Source organism: Taudactylus pleione, unplaced genomic scaffold (assembly GCF_031769625.1).
Source record: "Taudactylus pleione unplaced genomic scaffold, aTauple2 ptg000189l, whole genome shotgun sequence".
In the NCBI taxonomy this organism is placed as follows: Eukaryota; Metazoa; Chordata; class Amphibia; order Anura; family Myobatrachidae; genus Taudactylus; species Taudactylus pleione.
The window spans coordinates 13,425,934-13,449,613 of NW_028284591.1; the positions used below are offsets into that span (position 1 = coordinate 13,425,934).

The 23,680-nt window shown below is 42.7% G+C and overlaps 1 protein-coding gene across 1 annotated transcript in view; it reads right to left on the reverse strand.

Moving 5' to 3' along the window:
• Window positions 1-698: 698 nt before the first annotated feature.
• Window positions 699-23,680, reverse strand: part of SETBP1 (SET binding protein 1) — a 212,858-nt gene continuing 189,876 nt past the window's right edge. Inside the window, exons 4-5 of the mRNA XM_088476516.1 lie at window positions 7,918-8,073; window positions 699-4,332 (exon numbers count right to left, since the gene is read on the reverse strand). Of these exons, the coding sequence (XP_088332642.1) occupies window positions 3,848-4,332; window positions 7,918-8,073 (641 nt within the window). The 3' untranslated portion in view covers window positions 699-3,847. The remainder of the gene's footprint in view (window positions 4,333-7,917; window positions 8,074-23,680) is intronic.

Consider the following 23,680-nt stretch of genomic DNA (forward strand, 5'->3'; position numbering starts at 1 on the left):
TCAGTCCGATTTGGTCTAAAATAAATAAACTAGAAATGCCAATGAAACCATATAAATATAAGAAATGTAATCCCCAATATAATCAAGGGGGAAAAAAATGATGCAAAATAAAGTAAATGAATCCACAATGTAAATGAGTCTGAATTGAAATCATTTAATTTCACACAATGAATAACATATGAATAGAATTTTTTTTGTTTTGTTTTTGTTTTTTAGTTAAGTGCTCTATAATGCTAACCCGATTTGGTAGCGAAAAAAAAAACTGAGCTTTCTTTTAGAAAAAAAAAAAAAAGTTTAAAAACCAACATCTAGGTTCATGACATAGCGCATGACAGGAAAGCATGCCTGATGTACCTATGCATCATATAACAGCAATTCCATATTCATTTTGTTTTTGTTTGTTTTTTTTTTAAATGTACAAAAAAGCATCATGAATAAAAACTGTTACAAAAAAAGAACATTTCAAACAATGTACAATTTTTTTTCTTGCCTCTATATTCAATAAAATACAAATACATTTTTTGTTCTAAAATATGTTTACATACAATCAAAGTAGAACATGCAAGTACACTTTAAAAAAGGCTTTTAAAAACCACTTATGAATACAAACTAAAAATTAGCCAGCACGATTTGTAAAACAATTTTGTGCCCCATTCTGTTTTTTTTTCTTCTTAAATATATACATATATATATATAACATTTCATGTGCATTACTTAAGAAATAGCTTAGAAAACAGAGCAACGTGGGACTGAACCGTACATCCCAAACGTCGATAGATTGGCAGCTCATTCACTTATCGATTTATAGCATCTTCCTTTCCTTGTAGTGTAAATATAGGCAGATTTGGGAAGGGTTAGCTGGGAGGGGAGGAGGCCAGAGGGAGGTGAAATGTGCTTCAAATTGAATTGGAAACTTTATTTTAGTCAATGGATAAAACTTGCTTTTATAGCCTTTGAGTGAACTACCGGTGACATGAAATAAAACTTTAAAGCCAGAGGGAAATTTTTAATATTTAACTAAAATAAAAATAGATGTCTTTGGGGACATGCAACATTAAAAAATAATAATAATCTGGACCGAATACCTCTGAATTTTAATAGCATAATTAAATAGCCTGTTATTGTCATACTCTAGTTAGTATACTGAATTAAGCTGTACATATGTGATATTACCGTTATACAACAGAATTCAGCCAGTTGCTTGCTTGTAACCCCTGAATACTTCCATTCGTCCCAATCAAGCAAAATGCTAAATGCAATAACACTGTTTGAACCTATTTTAAACCATCAGCATGCTTATTTACAGTTAACAAAAATGTACTTTTGTACTCTGTAATGGATTACCAGCAAAAAATTCAACTTTTATTTAAAGCAAAAATGTGCGACAAAGTTTACATGCTTACACAGTTTAGTAAAAACTTCTATAAAGAGACGTATCTTCAATGAAAATTACACCTATATGGGCATATATGGAGCCTCTTTAGTGCATATATAGTAACCAAATTGGTCCAGGAGAAGAAGAAAAAAAAATTTGGATTATTTGCAGTTTGTGGTATCTTTTTTGGACATAAAAATGGTCGTATATCTTGCACCTGAGATTGGGAGCTCACACTTTTTGCTACAGCCTCCATGGCCTCATAAATGTCACTATGCATGTGATGATTTATTAAATACTAGCTGATCTCTGTGGTCCTGAAGCTCTTATAAAATATCAATTATGGCTTTGTCGATGGGCGAGAAAAAAAAAAAAAAGCATCATTTTCTGCAAAAAATCTGAGACACCTATCTGTAGATGAGGATGATCTGTGATACATGGATGTGAAGACACTTTTAATCATCCAGAGGGCAATTAGTGATTTAACTACAGATCAGTAGTAAATTCTTTATGCCCCCTAGCCAGTTTATAACTTGGGTGATTATAAATGGATCGGAAGGCTATCTTTAACAGGCGTCTCCCGTTTTAAATTAGCTGCTTTATTAAAAAATAATGCTATATTTTCCAAAGATATATCTGGCAGTATTTTTGGGCTTAGTGCAAAACGGAAGCACTTTGTCCGGAAAAAAAAAAGCCCATTATTGTCTCTACTGAAAGTATTTTCCCTATTTCAAAAATTTAATTTAAAAAATACAGGACTCTCATTTCTACTGCAGAGGCTATAAGAAAGCAGCTAAGAAATTACAGCTGATATATTAATGTTTAAACCTCATCTGCAAAATAGAAAAAAAAAAAAAGTGCGATTATATATGGTGCTAAATTTTTGTTCACCGATATGATAAAAAAAAAAATCACCAATAAAAGACCGGGAAAGCAATCGGTTGATTAATCTTGCTGTATCTTGTAGTTCCACAAAATCTGGCAAGTCACCGGTTGCCTATCCCTGCAGAGGTGTCCATGAAATAGTATAGGCTTTATGCATAAATTGCTACAGAAATGTGACATAATTAACTCCCTCCTGTAGAATTAGTTGCTACTCTGTACCTCTCCTCCATCATCCTTCTTGCACTGCATAAACTGAATTACCCAATGTTTTAAACTACTATCTTTTCCAAATTACAAGTATATAAGATGGGCCCTTAAAATCAGGTGCTGAGTCTTCAGATTTTAAAGTTAAACCAATGGCTAACTGACTAATAAACAGACTTTAAGTCACAGACAGTTTGCATTCATGCAGTCTGATAATGTTATAATTACATTATGTACAAAATAATAAAAAAAAAATAAAAAAAAAAACTTTATTAAGGCAACCACAGTTTGGGTTTCTTTTAAGCCCAAACGTGGCTTAAAAGTTTGAACAATTGTGAAATCCTTTATGTATTTAGATAAGAACACTTGCTCTATTGTAACAAACGATTATCAATAAACCACCATCATCTGCAGGTCGGTCATACTGAATAATGATACTCGACTTAACTATTTAGGTGGGGCATTCATTATTATTTTTTTTAATTTTGTGTCAAGATATAAAAAGGTGCCGGCTTGAAAGGAAATTTTTTGAGCATCTGCGCGATACAGTTTTATCCCCTGCAAACCTTATACCCAACACTAGGGTTCCAAAATCAAGACAAACCTCAATAACTATTTGATATAATTAGGCACCATAAGGTAGGTGTGGGCTGACTTGTCAAAGGGATATGCACGTTTCCTATGTGACTTAATGATCCTCAAGAGACCAGAGGTAGAGCAAGAACCGAAAGCCGCTTGATCCTGCACTACATATTCCATGATTGCAAAACAATTATAATGTAAAACATTTGTTGACCTGCTGATCATTAATGATCAGTGGGGTACACCTTGTAAAATTTGAATGTGCTGTGTATGTTTACACATATATTGAGGATACACTCATGTTGCTTGATGAAAACTTATAACACGAACTACAAATCCACCTGCTAAAGGAAACTACGCTGGGAGAGGGAAGAAGATTGCATAAAAAAAGCCAAGATGGTTAATTTAAAAAGTTTTATGGGCATTTTTTTTCCCTTCTTACTGGCCAAGACATTGCCAGAGACCTTTTGTGTTAAAAGTGAACATGAACAGAACCTTTTGCCAGGTTCTGGAATGCAGCGTACATCACTATCCTTAAACGCAAAAGGTACATTTCTGAATATCCAGCACAGGTTGTCTTCTCTACAGATGAAGTAACAATTGCATGTGATATAGCCTGAAGTTACAGAATGTGAAGTCTAGTGCCAAGAGATTCGTACACCAACCATAGTACAAAGCTGTCATCTTGTCATGTTAGTAAAAGGAAACAAAAATAAATTGGTTGCTGCAGCCATTTTTAGGGTGTCTGTACCCCATTTACATCAGTTGTTAGTCTGATTATCAACTTTTGTAGTGATCTTATTAGGGAGTGTGTTCAGGTTCCCCACGTCTCCTCCTCTGCCGTTTCACTTTCACTTCCTCCTCGTCACAAAATCTCCTCTTTCCCATCCTTGGCACACGAGAATTTTGAGTTTCCCTTGCCATGTGTATGACCGCTTCAATGGTGTCCATTACCGCGTCTTGGCGGCTTCCCTCCAGTTCTTGTGAATGGAACTTTTGACCTCGCTTGTTGGGGAGGTCAACACACTTCTCCAGAACAGGCATTTGGTCTCTAGAGTCGTCATCGAACACGACTGGCTGTTTCCTTGGGCGGCCTCTCTTCTTCTTCACAAAGTTATTGCCGGTCTTGGATTGTCTCTGTAACCTCTTGGCCTTTAGGATTTTGTTCACGTGATCCATATTTTTTTTGGTGGACAGAATTTTATTGTAGTTGCACATCTTCCTCACCTCGCACTGGATCGCTTCGATTTCGCACCGCTTGAATCGGTTTCGCAGAGAAGCGTTGCCTGTAATGAAACCAAACAGGAAGAAAAAGTGGTTATTAGAAATGTTATATGGCTGGCAGAGCATTCTGGGAGTCTGCTTAACAAAGTTAAATGGCAAAGTTTTGCAGCAAAGTGTTAAGCTATGTTGGTGAATTTGACCTGTGATCAAAAGTCATGCATCCTATCAGCTAACATTGCTGCCGGTTTCCAGAGAACTGACTCTATGCAGAGGCGGATCTACTGTGAAACTAACAAAGCTTAAGCTTTAGGGCCCCTAACCCCGAAGGGGTCCTGAAGCAATTTTTTCAACAAAAATAAATGGAGTTTTTTAAGTTTGTGTTATTAAAATAAGGGTATGCTAGTGCTAGAATCATAAGCCAATGGGTTGAAGTACTTAATATTGACCTTATAAAATGCTCTAAAGTAGTAGGGGGGGTGGGGGGTTCTGAGTACCCAGAAACCTCTCCTGATCAGTACTGGCCTGCAGACACTATCTACAGCTCCAACCAGAGGATGGCTTTTATGAGCCAGCCAAGCGCAGAATAGAGAGCTGCTGTCAGTGTCACTGCTGAGTGCAGTACTGTCAGGTGCCACTAGATGCTCCTGTTTCCATTTGTACTGTCCCATCTGCCAGAAGTTGGACCTGCAATGCTGACCACAAACTGAAAGCTGAACTGACTGAGGGATGGCACGCAGCTCGGAGGCGGGAGCAAACAGCATGGGGGAGATACCTGACTCAGGGAGATTCCAGAGATCCCACTCAGGAGGATCAATAACTGGGTTCTTACAGAAGACGGGCATAAGGTTTTGTATGTGATCTATCTACAATCTCTCTATGTCTTTGGGGTTTCTACATCTATATCTATCTATATATATCTATAGTCTCTCAATCTCTGTGGGTTTATACATCTCCACCATTTGGCCTCAAGGTCCTTACAAGGGCACCAAAGCCCTTTGTACCTTGTTGCATGTTATCCTATTATTGGTGGTTGCAAAGGGGCCCCCATAACAGTTCAAGCTTCAGAGCTCCAAAAATGTAGATCCGCCACTGATCTGCACGTGTTGGAAGATGCAATGTGTGTCTCCTGACTGTCACAAGAGGGTGCTGCAGGTGTAGCCAGTTCAAATCGGAGCCAATCAAACTATCCAACAAGACATGGACAATTTATGATGTGTAACTCATTTCATGTCAAAGCTACAATTGCAAGCATATTTTTTTTCTATTAAAATGTCTCAGATAATACAACCAGAAACATAGAAGTGCCATCATTCTAAGATGTATTTAAACCTATAAATATATTTCAACATGTTATAGTAGATGATGAAATCTAGATTTTACCTCCTCCAAAGTAGCTCCATTTACAAAGTAGATCATTTGTAGTGCATACTGTGCAGTCATATAGCTTTGAAGTTTAAATAAATTCTCAAACAGGAAAGAAATATAGGCAATTTCGAAAGAAAGTTTAACAGTTATCATAGGATTTTTTTTTTGGTCATAACACACATTGAGCTAGATCATGACCGCAGCCGCCAGCTGGCAAAAATGGAATGTTAGAGAGGTTCAGGTCCACCAGTAGTGTGATACACAGCCTACAGATCTTGAAATATGTAGTTAATATGAGAAGCAGTGTAATGAGAGTTAGAGAGTCACCCAGCTGTTCTAGTGTAAATATGTATATGGATCGCTGGTTCTCCAACAGGTTATGTTCTGTATTTTCCACATGCCGGCTCAAGCGGCCTACGTTTATGAATTGCAAGAGGATTGTTGAGACCGGGGATGGCATGATATCCAAGTTTGGTCTTAATTAGTTAATGTCATGCATCAATTTGGTTTCACCTCAGGGCATTTTGAGGAAAAGATCTCAGTTTTTGAATAACATCTGGGTTTAGATTGCAGATTTCATTTCAGAGAAGACGTTTTCAAAGAGATCTTCATTAATTACAGGAAACTCTCAGTGCAGTCCAATTTCCCATTAACAGTTTTTTGTATATTTTACTAAATTATCCCAACATCTGGACTGCAGATAAACCCAACATTTTAATTTGCGCTCTCTATAAATAGATTTTTTTCTCCATTTATTTTTTTATTCTTGAGCACGTACATTTGTAAATATAAGAAAGCAATTATGACAATTAAAAAAACAGAAGAGTAATCTATAGCATAACAATCGTTTCGAAATGGAACATTATAATATGCATGTAATCCAAGTGCACCTATATAAATTATTAATTTACCTAAAATATTGTTAAAATTCAGTGGCCTTTTGCACCATTGCTTCCTGGGGCTGCCACATCCTTTATGTTGGGCAAAGGTCATTTAAAAAGGATACGTTACTTACTCTAAAATCATTTTGAGATCTTGTTACAGAACACAAATGCAATTTATGACTGGTTACACCAGCTTTCAGGAGACAGTCAACCACTACCCCTTACCACCACCACCTCCACCTCCCTTCCCCCTCAGCACTGTAAATTACACTGCTTCAAGGCTAAAAGAAGGGAGAAGTGTACAGGTGTACTGCAGAGACTGAATGGGCGTCACCGCAGCAGACATCACTTGGGGGGCAGCTCTAACAGAGCGTTTTACGGGACTGACTAATGTATTTCATAGGCCTCATTGCCGTATAAGCTGGATCCGCAAGCAGTATGATCACACAATGAGCGGCCCTATTGGCACAAATCTAGCAAATCAAGCTGACCAGCTAAGGTAGTTGCTTCCTTTCACTGCCAGATTGATCATTCACTTTCACTCGTGGATACTTCTGGAAGTCAACTACATTTTTCTGCCCTGATGAAATAATTTCTATCAGACGGGATCAAATTCTGATCTTATTCGATGGGGCCAGAGAGGTTGCTTGAAATGGCCAAAACGTTAATCAATTGAATTAATTGAAAAGGTATTGGCCATATTTAGCAAGGAGTTGATAGAAATATGCGCCCCCAGCTGTTTTAATAGTCTACAGGTTGAGTCTCCCATATCCAAAATGCTCGGGACCAGGAGCATCTCAGATTTTGGTTTTCGGACCACCTGGAGGAGGGGGGGGGGGGGGATTTGGCGGGTGTCAAGGGAGGCCTGGCAAGTGCTGCGGGTGAGTCCGGCAGGTGTCACGGAGGGGTGGGTGCTGCGGGTGTCGTGGTGGGTGCTGCGGGGGGGGGCCAACAGGTGCTATGGATGTCGCAAGGGGTCTGGGGGGTGTGTTACGACGGGTGGTGCGGGTGTCGCAAGGGGACCGGCGAGTGACACGGAATGGGTCCAGCAGGTGTCGTGAGGGATCTGGCGGGTGTTGCTGGGGGCGGTTCGGCGTGTGGACCACACCCCCACACCGCTAGTCATTGTCCATTGATACTAGTGACGTCAGGTCACGTCATGACGTCACAGCATGCCCTGAAAATTCTGTTTTTTTTATATCTCGGTTTTTAGAATTACGGATATGGGAGACTCAACCTGTTATCCCTAAACCATAGGGATGGTTTAAAACTATTTTTAAAGGTGGGAATGGTTGCTGAAGCCCTGGTGTTGGACCACGGGCCACAATAAGCTTGGCGACGAGGGTCATAGTGTTCCACCGCTATATACAAATTCCCTCTACAGTGTTCAATGCTGACCTGATTCACTGGATGATGAGAAGAAGGTCAGAAGGGGGTTTGGAGGCGTGGGCGCTGACTCGGCTGCCGGCTTCCTTTTGGTCATGTTGGAAGAAGTATTTTCGTTCTTGTTATGCTGATTCATCTGGTCAGCCTTCTGATGAGCGCTTGTTTGACCTGCCGACAAGAGAGAATAGATTTTATTTACAGCTAAAGAACAGACATTCGTCATCTGCCAACAAAAGACATTACGAATAGGAAGTAAGCGAAGTTATGTTAAGATGAGAAAACAAATTACACCATCATCTTGCCCCATAATAGTTCACAACTCAGTAGGAGTGTCTGCAAGGGTCTAATGAACACAGTAAGGATGGCGTGCACTGCCATCTATTGACCACAGGCAAAACTGCAGCTATTGGACAGAATAATTTCCCCACAGACAGCTGTAATTCCCTATAAAGCGGATGCTTCATAAACTCAAATGAGCTGAAGAGTTAGCATCCGTAGAAACATAATCGCTTTAAGTAAATTGTAAACGCGAGCAACTGTGAGCAATGTTCTGCAGGGGTTTATGGGTGGCACTTTAATATTCCTGTCACGGAATAATCAACTGATCATGCTCGTAGATTATAATGACCAGAGAAATCAGTTCTTGGTGCGTAACGACCTGTAGCCACAATAAACCATTATTTATAGATATGTATTCGAGAGTAACAACGATTCCCTGGCAGTAAACTCTATGGATACTATGTTATTATTACTTTTACAAGACATCTACACAACCAGTCGAGATATGCAAAAATAGAGTCAATGCTTACAATTTAATCCCTTGATATAAAAGCCCCCATGAGCCACCTCTGCTTTGATTTACCACACCTAGAGGACCCTGCCTTTCACATTCCCCATACATACGCATGAAGGTCTGTTTCTTGTTACCATAGACACAGATCTACGTCCAAGGTTAAACTGCTCTGAAATCAGAACCGGTGACAGGCTTCATGCTGTAAGAGCAGTACTAGGGACTGCTAAAGATGTTAAAGAGGTCAAAGAGCTTTTCAGTCCCCAGAGAACGAGGGGGGATATTATTAATGGCTGAGGAGGAAAGAGCGATTTAGGTCATTAGCAAGGTCGTGCAGAAGCGGAATGCAAAAATGGTTGTTTAGCACAGGCGCCAGTATTTTATAAGTACAGTATCATCATTTATACTTTTGGGGGAATACACACCCAGGTTTTATACCTGCTGATTATTAGTAGGCTAGTAAATCAGCATAGGCTTCATGATGACGCTGGGAGAGGCTTTGTATTCTTGAGCATGTGGTCTTCAAATGAAAATATACAAAAAGTAACCCTTAAATCCCTGCATGAGAAAATTATCCATTTGGGGTTTAAAAGTATGAAAAGTGCCAACAGGATGCCCAATGGCTGCAGGTAAACTAAAACATGGAGTAACTGGCTAACGGCAATAATTTTGTGACGTATGCTGGGTACATACTAGGCGATCTAGTGTGCGTACAGCTTTCAGTCCTTCTGGCCGTGTGTACACACACTATATCTGTGAAAAACGACCTTCACGGATATATTGCATTGGCCCGGTGCTGCACTGCAGATGCTTGTGTTTATACACGACCACCCCATATGCTGGCCACAGGAACCAGCGATAATGGCATCACAGTTGGGTCTTCTGGCCAAACAAATCGTGTGGCCAATTGGTAAATCGGGTGACGCTCCCGGCTAGCCAGTAGAGTAAGTAAGTCTTCCGGAGCCGGCTGGCACCTTCCTGCACTCCAAACCCCCCCACTTACTGAGCAGTCCGGGTGGGGGTGGGTTTGATGATGCGATTCAGTCTGATTTGCATCATCGTATCTCTCCCCCCCCCCCCCCCGATTTACAGCGCCTGTAATTTCCCTTGCTATGATTTTAGGATAATGAAACCTAAAGTCCAATAAAATATAAAGCTATATACACACTATATATGCCAAGAAATAAACTTCAAAAGTGCCGTTTTCCCCTTAGCAACCAGACTTCCCTGTTTATAAAGGTCTAAAATCTGCTTTCAGGCAATTAGGTAATAAAACAGCCTGCTGGATTCTGACTAATCAATGACCAACCATGTTAATAACAATGATAATATTGAATTTAGTAATGATCCCTTCTTGAAATATATATGTATCTCTTTTGCAAGCAGCTCATCGATAAGAGGCCTACGTATGGGACTATAGGAGAAAAAAAAAAAAAAAAAAAGATCACCAGAAAAGATTGACTCAACTCTGTTTGAAAAGAAGGATTGTTTACATGGCAAGATAACGGATGACGCGGAGAGTCCCGATTATTCATTTAATCTCCATTAATCTTCTGGAAAGCAGATGATGGATTCCTGTAATACCGCCTGTCACCATAAAGTGCTGTAAAGATGTGGTTTTATTACAGTGCTGTCAAACGAGCCCTTCCACACAGCGTGCTTAATAATAGTGCAGCCTGCACGGCTCTGTGGGCTAGAATGCACTCAGGACACATGTATTGTGGGTAACGCGCTAGATCTCACTCGTGTATATTGTGACGCTCGCCTCCTGCATCATTGTCTGTTTGCAAACCCATTTTTATTTTTGAAGGGGTCCAAACCGTTTCCTTGATTGTACAATGCTGCAGAAAGTGTGTGTGCATTATAAATTATTTAATAAAAAAAAACAATTTATGAGCAAAAAACAAGTACATTTATTTTTCTCGCCAATTAGTGAAGGACTCGGCCTTGTCACAAGAATCCTCCTCCCTGGACTTCGCGCCATTAGCTGCAGGCCCCCCTCCCATGCTGCAAGCCGTACATTCATTGCACAGATTAGCAATGAGAGGCTTCTGTAGTGGAGAACACAAAGATTTACCTTCTACCACAAAAACCTTAGAAGAGTCATTACACAGCTCACCCCCGTCTTTATCTTAAGCCGCTTACTTAGAGGCACTAACACAGTGATGATAACCGGGGGAACCTCTCAGGAATTAGATGAGAGGAGCGATTGTGATGAACTCCCAGTTAATAAACCCACTGAGCTCATTCCAGCAGAATGATCAATTTCAGCATGTCCACGGGCGCTGACTCACTCCTCCTAATGCTAATAAAACGGAGCCTTAACGTTGAATCATTGGATATAACCCAAACAATCAATCACTGCTTTTACCGATGTACTTTGAATTTTTTTTTTGCAAAAGAGTTAAATGTGGAAATAGGCTTTAACTTAGCCACTTAGCGATGTGAGACAGAACCAGAGGACGCAGACTGGACCACGCATAAGGGCTACATTTTGACGTAGTAGATAAACGCCATTCATAGCGTTTGTACAGCGAATCGGTAACTGGGAGGTGATGACGAGATCATCTGCGAATTGTGTCAACGCGACCCCCGTACCCTCGGTATGAAGCCGCATTGCATTATGGGGTGGGGGGAGGCACATAATAGTGGCATGGGGCACCTGCGTCTTCCTCTGGGAACTCTTGGAGCAGCGATAAATAAATGGTTACAGAGATGCCAGGCGGCTATGCGGGTTGCAGCCTGCCCTTGATGCCCAAGTGATTGTGACAGATCTGTTTATGCTAAGGGAATAATGTTAGATCTGGAAAACACACCCTGAGGAAGGACCTATGGTCAGAAACGCGTTGGTGTTACTGTCGCAAGTTTCCTTGTTGCTGCTATTTCTCTATTCTTTTACTGGTTGGTTCTCCATACTCATTCATTTGGGGTTTTCGGAGAGAATTTCTATTACTTACCTGTAATAAGGAAAGAGGACTCTATGCTTGGATTTTATTTTTTATTTTTCGTTTTTTATTTGTTCCTGTACTGTACCAATAAACTTTTGACTTTTATATGATTCTTGGATCATTGTATTGAAAGGAGTGCTTCTAGCTTTTGGAATGAGGAGTGCTCTGTTGGACCTAAAGAAACCCTGATGGGAACGTTTATACCTGGTCCCAGGTGAGTGTTTTTACATAGGGGAGGTCCAATTGGGAACGTATGAATACCTGTATTTCCACTGTAAGCTGATGCAAGACAGACAGATACCTTTATGTGAACATATTTCTCCATTTGGAGGGGAGTCAGAGGCGGAGGATTTTGAAGCCCTAAAAGGGGTCCATGTACTTTGGATTTAATTTCTTCTGCATCTCTCCTTCCACTTCGACAGAATCAATTAACAGAAGATTGCGCTTTTGGAATCACTCTATTTTTCTTTGTGCGTGAAACTGAGACAATGATGCCCCTGCCAACAATTTCCTATAGGCGCTATTCAACAGGCCAAACTAACAAGATGGCAGAGGTTTGCCATTAAGGGGTCTATTTAAACAGAATTGGGAAATAGTGTAAAAAATTTTAGTTGCTGTTCAATTGGAAATTTTGGTGATGTATAATGGCGAGACAGGCCGTGCGCTAAAGGTCCGTCTCACTGAGGAGGTATCTTTCACAAATGCGAAAGACGGCACCATAGGATTCTTGCCCGACGGGCATGGGCAGAACAGATTCTCAGGGAGCACGATGCACAGCGGGTGACTGCAGGAAAAGATTCTTCAGTGCTGGCAGACATAACGCCATTGCTGAAGTGCCTGGACTCCATCGTAAGCTATCAGGCTGGCACTTCCACTGTTTCTACTTTTGTTAAATATAATGAAACAAGCAGGATAAAAGGTCTTTATTCCTTTTATTAATAGTGATAGATATATATATATTATATATATATATATATATATATATATATATATATACACACACATACACACACACACGTACACTAGCTGATGTACCCAATATCACCTGGTTAGACCTTAGATATTTACGGTTTCCATTTCCATCTCAGCACTCCAGTAACACATTAATCCTTCACCTCTACATAATGCTGTTATAGTAAGACATAACCTTCCCTCACCAGTGTACTAACACATTCCACACCCTCACCCGTGTAGAAATACAGTCCCTCCCTCACACCTGTAGTAACTGAACTCCAATTGTGGCAACAGTGGGGGGAGCTGCAGAGACGTGGGATGCCCCTAAAACATTCCAGAAGCATACTTGCCGGCTATCTGGCTGCCCCTTCCGGGAGGGAGCAGCCAGATCGGCATCACAGGGGAGCGTGGCCAGCAAACGGGGGCGGGTCCAGACAGATGACTAGGGTTTGCAGGCGGGGCGGGGGGGCGGAGCCACGCGAGTGCGTCATTTTGGCCCCGCCTCCGCTACACACTGCCGATATTACAGGCAGTGTAAAGCAGGGGGCTGGGCCAAAGTGACGCAATTCTGCGTGAATCGTGTCACCGCCCCCCCCCCCCGCTGCGGGGGTTTTACATGGAATTGCGGGGGGGATAAGAGGGGTCTGCGGCAACCAGGAGGCTTGCTTGCCTTCCCAGGGGGGGCACCCAATTTTCGGGAGGCTCCCGACCAAATCGGGAGGGTAGGCAAGTATGTCCAGAAGCCCTAGGCATTTGCTTACAATACTTATCCTTAGGGCCGGCTTTGATTCACCCTCCAACTGTCCAACCCACCTGTTAACATGAAGACTCTCACAGCCAGGGCATCATCCTTAGCACTATCTTTGCTTCCAGTGCTCAATTTATATATATAAAAAAAAATAATAATAATAATAATTACTGGACTGGGATTAGGTAATTATCTGTCTTTAATCTGAATCTATTCATTACATTGGTGGCAGTTGGCTGTGCTGTGCTGTTGACATCACTATGATAACTTGTTGAACATCTTGTGCTAGGTGGCAGCTTTCTTGCTGTAATAGTATAGTCAATAAGAACGTATAATTAATAGATATTTAATACAGAAGTGTCAGTATAATAAGTAAACTCCCGTACATAATATCTATGTAAAAAGGTGATCTCTGAGTCATGACTTTAGAGTTCATTAGGGAAACTTGAGTATTATTTCACACCTCCCAAATGTCCCTTTTTTAGGGCTTGGGAGGCATGTTACAATGCATCTGGAAAGTATTCACAATGCTTCACTTTTTCCACATTTTGTTATGTTACAGCCTTATTCCAAAATGGAATAAATTATTGTCCTCAAAATACTATACACAATACCCCATAATGACAACGTGTAAAAAGTGTTGTTTTTTTTTGTAGAGATTTTTGCAAACTTAAAAAAAAAAAAAAAACACTAAGAAATCACATGTACATAAGTATACACAGACTTTGCCAAGAAGTTCAAAATTGAGTTCAAATGCATCCTGTTTCCACTGATCATCCTTGAGATGTTCCTACAGCTTAATTAGAGTCCACCTGTGGTAAATTCAGTTGATTGGACATGATTTTGAAAGGCATACATCGGTCTATATAAGGTCCCACACTTGACAGTGCATATCAGAGCACAAATCGAGCATGAAGTCCAAGGAATTGTTTGTAGACCTCCGAGACAGGATTGCCTTGAGGCACAAATCTGGGGAAGGGTACAGAAAATTACTGCTGCTTTGAAGGTCCCAATGAGCACAGTGGCCTCCATCATCCATAAATGGAAGAAGTTCGGAACCACCAGGACTCTTCCTAGAGTTGGCCGGCTGTCTAAACTGAGCAATAAGGGGAGAAGGACCCTAGTCAGGGAGGTGACCAAGAACCCGATGGTCAATCTGTCAGAGCTACAGCATTCCTCTGTGGAGAGAGGAGAACATTACAGAAGGACAACCATCTCTGCAGTAATCCACCAATCAGGACAGTATGGTAGAGTGGCCAGACGGAAGCCACTCCTTAGTAAAAAGCACATGGCAGCCCACCTAGAGTTAGCCAAAATGCACCTGAAGGACTCTCAGACCATGATGAGACAAAGATTGAACTCTTTAGCGTGAATGCCAGGCGTTATGTTTGGAGGAAACCAAGCACCGCTCATCACCAGGCCAATGCCATCCCTACAGTGAAGCATGGTGGTGGCAGCATCATGCTGTGGGGATGTTTTTCAGTGGCAGGAACTGGCAGACTAGTCAGGATAGAGGGAAAGATGTATGCAGCAATGTACAGAGACACCCTGGATGAAAACCTGCTCCAGAGCGCTCTTGACACTGGGGTGATGGTTCATCTATCAGCTGGACAACGACCCTAAGCACACAGCCAAGATATCAAAGGAGTGGCTTCAGGACAACTCTGTTAATGTCCTTGAGTGGCCCAGACTTTAATCCGATTAAACATCTCTGGAGAAATCTGAAAATGGCTGTGCACCGACGCTTCCCATCCAACCTTATGGAGCTTGAGAGGTGCTGCAAAGAGGAATGGGCGAAACATCCCAAAGATAGGTGTGCCAAGCTTGTGGCATCATATTCAAGAAGACTTGAGGCTGTAATTGCTGCCAAAGGTGCATCAACAAAGTATTGAGCAAAGGTTGTGAATACTTATGTACATGTGATTTCTTAGTTTTTTTTTTAATTAAATTTGTAAAAATCGCAAAAATTTTTTTTTACAAGTTGTCATTATGGGGTATTGTGTGTAGAATTTTGAGGACAAAAATGAATTTATTCCATTTTGGAATAAGGCTGTAACATAACAAAATGTGGAAAAAATTAAGCATTGGGAATACTTTCCGGATGCACTGTATGTGGAATAATGCACTCCCTACTTTATTCAGAGTTGTAAAAAATATTTGGGATAATGTACCCCCTTTAGTTTATAAGGCTGCCAATCTGAACACACAGGTGTCTATTTATCAAAGACAATAAGCCCTAATTCCTGCAAAAAGCCGCTGTTTTCACAGGATTTAGGGCTCATGCATATTTCTCAAGTCCTGCGGCTGCGAGGGGCTATTAACTTTCATCACTGGCAGGAGCCATTAAAGGGAGATCCTGCGATAGCTTCCTTATAGCGATAGCTGATGTGGTACCAAGATAAAAAAAAATGCTTTGTTAATCAAATAAAGAATTTTCTCTACTTCCATCTATATTAAAATAATTTTGATTTCCTAACTTGTTTTATTTTTTACTGAATCGGCACCTGTGCAGCGCAAAATACCAGGTCACGTATGTGTAGAAGAAACCGTGACTGGCCAGCGACACAGTTAGTCACCACTTACATCTGCCAGTCTGTATCACCTGCTGATTTTTTGGGTGTAAAGTAGTACGAGATGAACGGTTTGATTGCTGCTGAAAACCGAAGACACCCAAGTCAGAGTGCCGACTCTAACTTTTGGGGTTCCGAGTTGAACAGATTCCTGGCTTGGACCTCGGATCTAAAAACTGTATCTTGTGTTTTTGATTGCATGTAAGTCGCTGCCTCGTGATTTCAGGTGCCAAAATTGGTCAAAATTGACCGAAAATGACTGGAAATTAATGTTATTGATGTTGATCATGTAAAGAGGAACAAAAAACAGGTCCGAGTTACATGATTTTATTTTTATTAATTTTTGAGACAAATCCAAAACCAAACACAAACCAAAATGCTTGAGGGTGGTTTTGCTAATGGAATAGGTATGATTTACTGGTGGCCTCATGGCCGGCGGTTCAAATCCCGACAGCGGAAGCCCGGCAGGGGTGAAGATCCCGAAGCTACAAAAGGTATGTATTAACTAACCTTTGTTTACCCCTAACCCTCCTTTAGGGGTGCCTAACCCTAACCAACCCCCCAAGTTCCTAACTCCCCTCTAAGTGCCTAAACCTAACCCCCCCTTCCCCGCAGCCTAAACCTAAGTCTCCCCGGGGTGGTGCCTAACCCTAACCACTCACAGCTATTGCGAGCGGCCAGGATGATGGTCGCGATGGTCAAGACCATCGGGCTTGCGACGAGACCCTTGCGGTAGGGTCTTGTTGCCGCAAGCCCCAGAAAGCTTCCGGCTCTAATAGAGCAGGAAGCTCTCCCACTGACATCACTGGTGATGTCAGTGTGGCCGCCCACAAATGGCAGGCGTTCGCTTGGGAACACCTCCGTTTGTGAAGTCACCCCCTCGCCACGCCTACAAAACAGGGTGAGCTGTCGATCAACATCGACAGCCGCCCCTTTTGTAGTGAGCCACGGAGAGTGCTTTTTGCGCTCGCGCGTGCGAGCGGGTCTGAATCAGGCCCACAGTCCCAAGACAGATAATTGGGGTAATAGATATTCTAATCTTTGTTGGGACGGCTGGATAAACAGACCCCACAGAGAGATATAATGAGTCAACGGACACAAGCCGTTAACAGTGGGATTTAACTCGGTGGCTTGCAGCAAGTCTCTCAATGTCATTGTCATTCAGCGCAATTAATCACTGTGCTATTCCTTCTCCTCCAGCCACCAAGAGACCTCATCTACGCGTCTCTGAGTGCATACAGTACCTTTATTTCTGGCAGCTAAAAATACCTCGCTCACGTGTTTGAAAATGTGCAATCCAGGCCACACTTCACCAATTGATAAATGATGTTCGAGCTGCAGAGTGATTAAGATCTGCACATTTTACGGCTAGAGGGACTCTGCAATCTAGTTAATGCTTTTAAGCAAAATCGCTGCGTGGGTCAAATAATTACAAGTCTGCATAGTGAAAAAAGCTCTAATGACAGACGCTGAACTACTGCACTGCACAAGGCAGCTTAGCCACGGAACTACCGTACATCCCTGGCAGGCTTGATGGAGAGCAGCAAAGACCTTCCCCCATTGCTTGAATTCTAAAAAATAAAAAAAAAAAGACACTTCCTAATTCTAACCAGAGCCAACTCGGAAAAATAAACCTGCACTGGTGTGTTAGTCATACGCTCCGTGGGGAATGGGGAGCAGGGAAAGGGAGGGAGGGAGGACACGGAATATGTGTATAATCTAACAGCGCCTAGAGCTTTGGAGATCCGAGACCACTTCAATAGCGCAGGCCGGATTCATTAAAAATCCTGGCTGCATTCCAGCAGTGAAAATTGAAGCAGTATATTTATTGCATTTTGCTGAAATAAATCTGAAAACGTGTGAATCATATTCCGCAGAGAGATGGGGGAAGAAGCCATAAACAATCTCTGACTAATACGCACAAGCAGAAGAAGATAAAGAACAAATAACATGCGGGGGTCAGCGCTGAGAATGGCGTTTTGTGGATGCAAATACTAATGAAAGTGGGACGACTAAGGTGCATTTTATAGTAGGTTGTGTACAATAAATCACAAATAAGCTTTGTGGTTTATAAAGAAATTCATATATATGGATCACGTTTCGAGGTCTACTTAGCATCACAAAGCCCCGCAGCCGGCAATAGCCATTGGCAGGTAAAGCCGGCGGTGGCCATCGCAGGGGCGTGACTGCGTTACGGCATATTACAGAAGGACAGCGGCAGTACCTGTATCACTGACTGCCCTCCTACGCACTCATCATGGGGCCCATTTATCAAGAATCATGTACTTAACGTGTTCTGGGCGTGATATTAGCGCCCATGATTCCATTGCAAAATGTGATATTGCCGACCGAATGTATTAAATTGCACGTGCAAAGAAAGAGGCTCCGATAAGAAGCCCGTCCCCGCAAAGTGCTTGGCATGGAGGGACCGCATCAGTGGTCTCTTCACTCCTGTATCGGGACTTCTGCGCAGTCTACAGACCCCGCGCTTGTTCGGCGGCCATCGCCAGAGAGGGTTCCATAATTTTGCAAAGTCTGACCAGCATATTATGATTGCGCCACTGTGCCCCCCCACCCCCCAAAAAAAATAAATAAAAATAATTGCCCCAGTCTGTGCCCCCTTGAACACAACATTAATCTGGCTTCTTGCCCCCAGGATAAACGCTTCAATACAGCATGTGCCCTCTGCAAAAAAGCATTTCAATGTCCTGCTGCCTCCACAAACAAGCCTCATACCAGTGTGTGCCTCCCAACCCCACCAAAAAACAGCACTGGTCCAGAGCCTGCCTCCCTGAGAGCACACATTGAACTAGCCTGTGCCTACAACATAAAATAATTACACCAGCCTGAAAAAGCAAACAAAACCCAGGAACATTTTGTACAAACACAAACAGCAGTAAACACCAAGTTCTGCCACGAAAAAAGCATTACAACAACCTGTATCAATCCCCCTCCCCAAACACTTCCACACCTGCTCCCAGGGGATCCTGATATATGGAGCCTCCATTTAAGAATGAGTCACAACCCCTTTAGCGCTCATTTTTGATGCCAAAAGGGGTTGTGCCAATAATCATTCGGTCAGCTCAGATTGCAGTTGTTTATGGTTGTACCATTTAGACTTACGCCATCTATAGCTGCTATGAGTGCTAGGTGCCCAGCGAAGACTTTCCAGCCTCAGGGAAACCTTCCATGCTTTGCAGAGTTCCTGCCAGTTTGAAGCACGACGTGTATTTGCAGACATCCATTGAGCATGCACATTAGAGAGCGGCTCGTCGCCAGTAGTATTAGGCTACCAGCAACTCAGCAAAGGACAGCGAAGGAAGACCGTGCTGGATCTCGCCGAATGATAGGAACCTATATATGTTGGCGGCATTCGGTATCATTATTAAATGGACATCATAACATTCTGCACTGTACATGTTTCTCACCACTATCGCAGATGGGACCATCGCCGGTGCAGGGAAGGAGGGTGTACAAGCTTTTCGACATTACTAGCGCTATCTTAGGATGCTGTAAGTTATATCCGACATAAAGCTGGAGCAGCTTAGCTGGATAAGTTTTACCAGCAGCATTAGGCTACTGGTAACCAGAAAACCCTCATTGAGGAGTAGGGGTTTCGCAGGAGCTCAGGGCATTGGAAGTTAGAATGGCTGAACATTATGTGTCACTGCGATAAGCAGTAATAGATGATGATGGTTACCGCAGGCTCTTGGTAAATCTACTAGAACTACCCAGCCATCATTAAGTATTCTGGCATCCTCAGCTGAGTCCACCTTCATACAGAGACATCTGAGATGCCATCACTAAGTCCACCTTAATACAGAGACATCTGAGATGCCATCACTGAGTCCACCTTCATACAGAGACATCTGAGATGCCATCACTGAGTCCACCTTCATACAGAGACATCTAAGATGCCATCACTGAGTCCACCTTCATACAGAGACATCTGAGATGCCATCACTGAGTCCACCTTAATACAGAGACATCTGAGATGCCATCACTGAGTCCACCTTCATACAGAGACATCTGAGATGCCATCACTGAGTCCACCTTCATACGGAGACATCTGAGATGCCATCACTGAGTCCACCTTCATACAGAGACATCTGACATGCCATCACCTTCTTATTTTTCTGGATTTTCTCAGGCATGAACACACAAATGTAAGCAGGTGAAAAAATAAATCCCATTGCTCAATGACCGCATACACACTGAAAAGTTTACGAAGGTGTAGTTCTGCTGCGTCTCCATTAATTTTAGCCAGACACATATTGATCATCACAAGCAGGGGCGTCGGAACGATTTTATGTTGGGGGGGGCAACATAAAATCGCTTCGGCGCCGCCCCCTCCGCTCTCTTCTCCTCCCCTCCATCTTACCTAAGGGGCGAACGTGGACTGTCAAGGGCTGTGCTCTATAGTAATAGGCTGCACAGCCCCTGCACTGCACGGAGGAGGAAGTGTAGTGTTTTAACTTAAAGACCCCACATTGTTATTATTACTTTGTCAATTACTATAAAGCTGCACAGCCCAGAATGTGCGCGGCCACCTCTCCTTTGAAATATTTGGTGGGGGCCACACCCTTGCCCCTCCCCTTCTTCTCCTGTTCCACTGCCCATGATCACAAGTAACCACCTTTTTAAAAGATTTAGTAACCTCAATAGCTCTACTGACAAACACGTGGCACATGCATTTTTTCGTTGACATGCTTTTAATGCAGAGGGAGAATCTGGATGAGGAAGGCCCTAATTTATTGGGCGGGATGTACTAATGTTGCGGTGACCAGTCACTGCAACCTTACTAATCGCATATGTACTAACATATGCGATTAGTATCGCAAAGGACAGCTCTTGTGATAAGAGCTGCCCTTTGTGAAGAAGCCGGCACCAGGTGAGGGGGTCTCTGTGGGACGCTGCCCCCTCCGAGCCCCGGGAGCTTCCTGCTGGTCACATGTGCAGGAAGCCCCTGGCTCCTCCACCTCCTCCCTGCACCCGTAAGAAGATTAAGCGGATGAGGAGGCGGCTGACCCAGGAGGAGCGCGGGTGAGTGGGGGCCAGCGCTGGGCGACGGCGGCGAACCGTCGGGAGCGGGGTGCGGTAAGAAGCCCATAGGCTTCTATAGGTTAACGCCAGGTTTTTCTGGTGTTACCCTCCGTGCTGAAAAAATGGTGGCCAGGGCTTAGTACATAAGGAAATTAGGTAAAACCCCCGAAAAGGGGTTTTTACCGCATTTTTCCTTTAGTACATCCCGCCCATTGTGAGTGACCTGTTCTTATGTTGCTCTAGCTCCGATGCGGTTCCCCCAACCCTGAACGTCGGTATACAGATCCCAGGTATCTGCTGGGCGACTGTAACCCCCCCATTGACGTTGCCAAGAAATCCACTAGCGCATACCAAATTTATTGACATTTCCCCCACTAGAAAAACTCCAGGAAAGTTAATTTTTAACACTTCTCTGTCTTGTATACAATTAGGAATGTCCGGAGGGCAAGTATGTTGTAGTCATACACTCGTGTTTGTGTCATTAAAATCTTCAATATTTATATTTATTATTATCCCCACATTAAGTCCTATTTAATTTCTTATTGATGAGTGACCAATAATTTTTCCTGAGAACCCTAAGTAATGATATTGCTCAAGACCATGGTTTGGTAATCTCACGGTGTCCTCAGACATACACTTAGATTGTAAGGTCAGCAGGATTGTCTGTCTGTGTAACAGTGCATAAAACAAGAGCTGGACTGTTGCTATAAATCGGGCTCCAGAATATTATCGTGACAACGCATTTCACTAATCTAAGAGTGGTTTTCTTCAGTTATTTAGGATGTGGACAGCTTTAACCCCTTTTTTTTATAAATATTGGAACTGTTTGAGGTGTCTTTTCAGTTGGAGCAAAATAGATGTGCCCTTATGTGACACCACGTTACAGAGCTGCACAAAATGTTTTCACTGTCACAAAACACCGTGACTCTGTCCCCTGTGTGCTGCTCCCCGGAGGCTTAATGAATCTACAGCAGCAACTTTGCAGTTTTATATTTTTACACAACCTTGAACTAAAGTCACAGATCTCACATACAATTTTTTCCCTTCAAACCGTCAGCTTTTTTTAAAAAAAAAATGTTTCTCCTTTTTTTGGCCTAATAGTAATGGAGTAGACTTACTATAATCCCTCTTTTAGGGGTCTATTCATCATCACTTAATTTCTACAAAAGCAGGTGAAATGTAACATTTTCACCTGCTTTTGTAAAAATTAAGTTTTTGGGCCATTCATCACAAATACTGCATCTCCTGCTTACCTTTCTCTCCTGGAATGGCCCGCTGTCCCCATACACTAGTATCACAGATATGTCCTGCTTACCTTTCTCTCCCGGAATGGCCCGCTGTCCCCATACACTAGTATCACAGATATCTCCTGCTTACCTTCCTCTTGCGGAATGGCCCGCTGTCCTCATACACTAGTATCACAGATATCTCCTGCTTACCTTCCTCTTGCGGAATGACCCTCTGTCCTCATACACTAGTATCACAGATATGTCCCTGCTTACCTTCCTCCCCCGGAAAGGCCCACTGTCCCCATACACTAGTATCACAGATATCTCCTGCTAACCTTCCTCTCCCGGAATGGCCCGCTGTCCTCATACACTAGTATCACAGATATCTCCTACTTACCTTCCTCTTGCGGAATGGCCCGCTGTCCTCATACACTAGTATCACAGATATGTCCTGCTTACCTTCCTCTTGCGGAATGACCCTCTGTCCCCATACACTAATATCACAGATATCTCCTACTTACCTTTCTCTCCCGGAATGGCCTGCTGTCCCCATACACTAGTATCACAGATATCTCCTGCTTACCTTCCTCTCCCGGTATGTCCCGCTGTCCCCATACACTAGTATCACAGATATCTCCTGCTTACCTTTCTCTCCGGGAATGGCCTGCTGTCCCTATACACTAGGTATGGGGACCGAATTCATCAAGTTCAGAAAATACAATATTTAGCTTGACTGAGGGAGCATTCTCCATCTTCAGATGGTGTTTGCTCCTGCACTATGGGAAGGAGTCCCAGGTTGCGAAGAGGGATCCTTCTGGATCCCTCCGCCCCTCTCCGGTTCCTTCCCCCGATGCTTTTGCGAACCTGCGTGTCTCCACACCCGAGCAATGATTAATTGCTCCGGCGCTCGCATTGACTTAGTATTAGGTATGTGCGCCGGACCATTCTTACTGGATTTGGTTCAGATTCATCGTCCGGCTTTGGATTTGCCAAACCTGCCGTACTGGTTTTTGGATTTTTTTTTTACAAAAATTGAGAAAAAAATAAATAAAGCTAAAACCACATAATTTGGGCTTTTTTTTTTGTAGAGTATTATTAACCCCAATAACATTAATTTCCAATCATTTACAGCCAGTTTAGACCACCTTGCAGCTCACAATATTGTTTTCACTATTAGGCTGCAGTGCGCTGGCTGGTTACTAAGCGACAGAGCAGTAGCACAGACACCGCAGTTTAAAGCACATCTATGAAACATTGCCATGCACTGACACTCACTACTGAGTTACAGTACTTGTTATGGACACACAGAGGGCTAAGGCTCAGGGGGTCAAGGTGCTTGTATACACAGTTGGCTATGGCCCAAGGAGTCATGGTGCTTATACACACAGAGGGCTACGGCCCAAGGAGTCACGGTGCTTATACACACACAGAGGGCTACTGCCCAAGGAGTCACGGTGCTTATACACACAGAGGGCTATTGCCCAAGGAGTCAC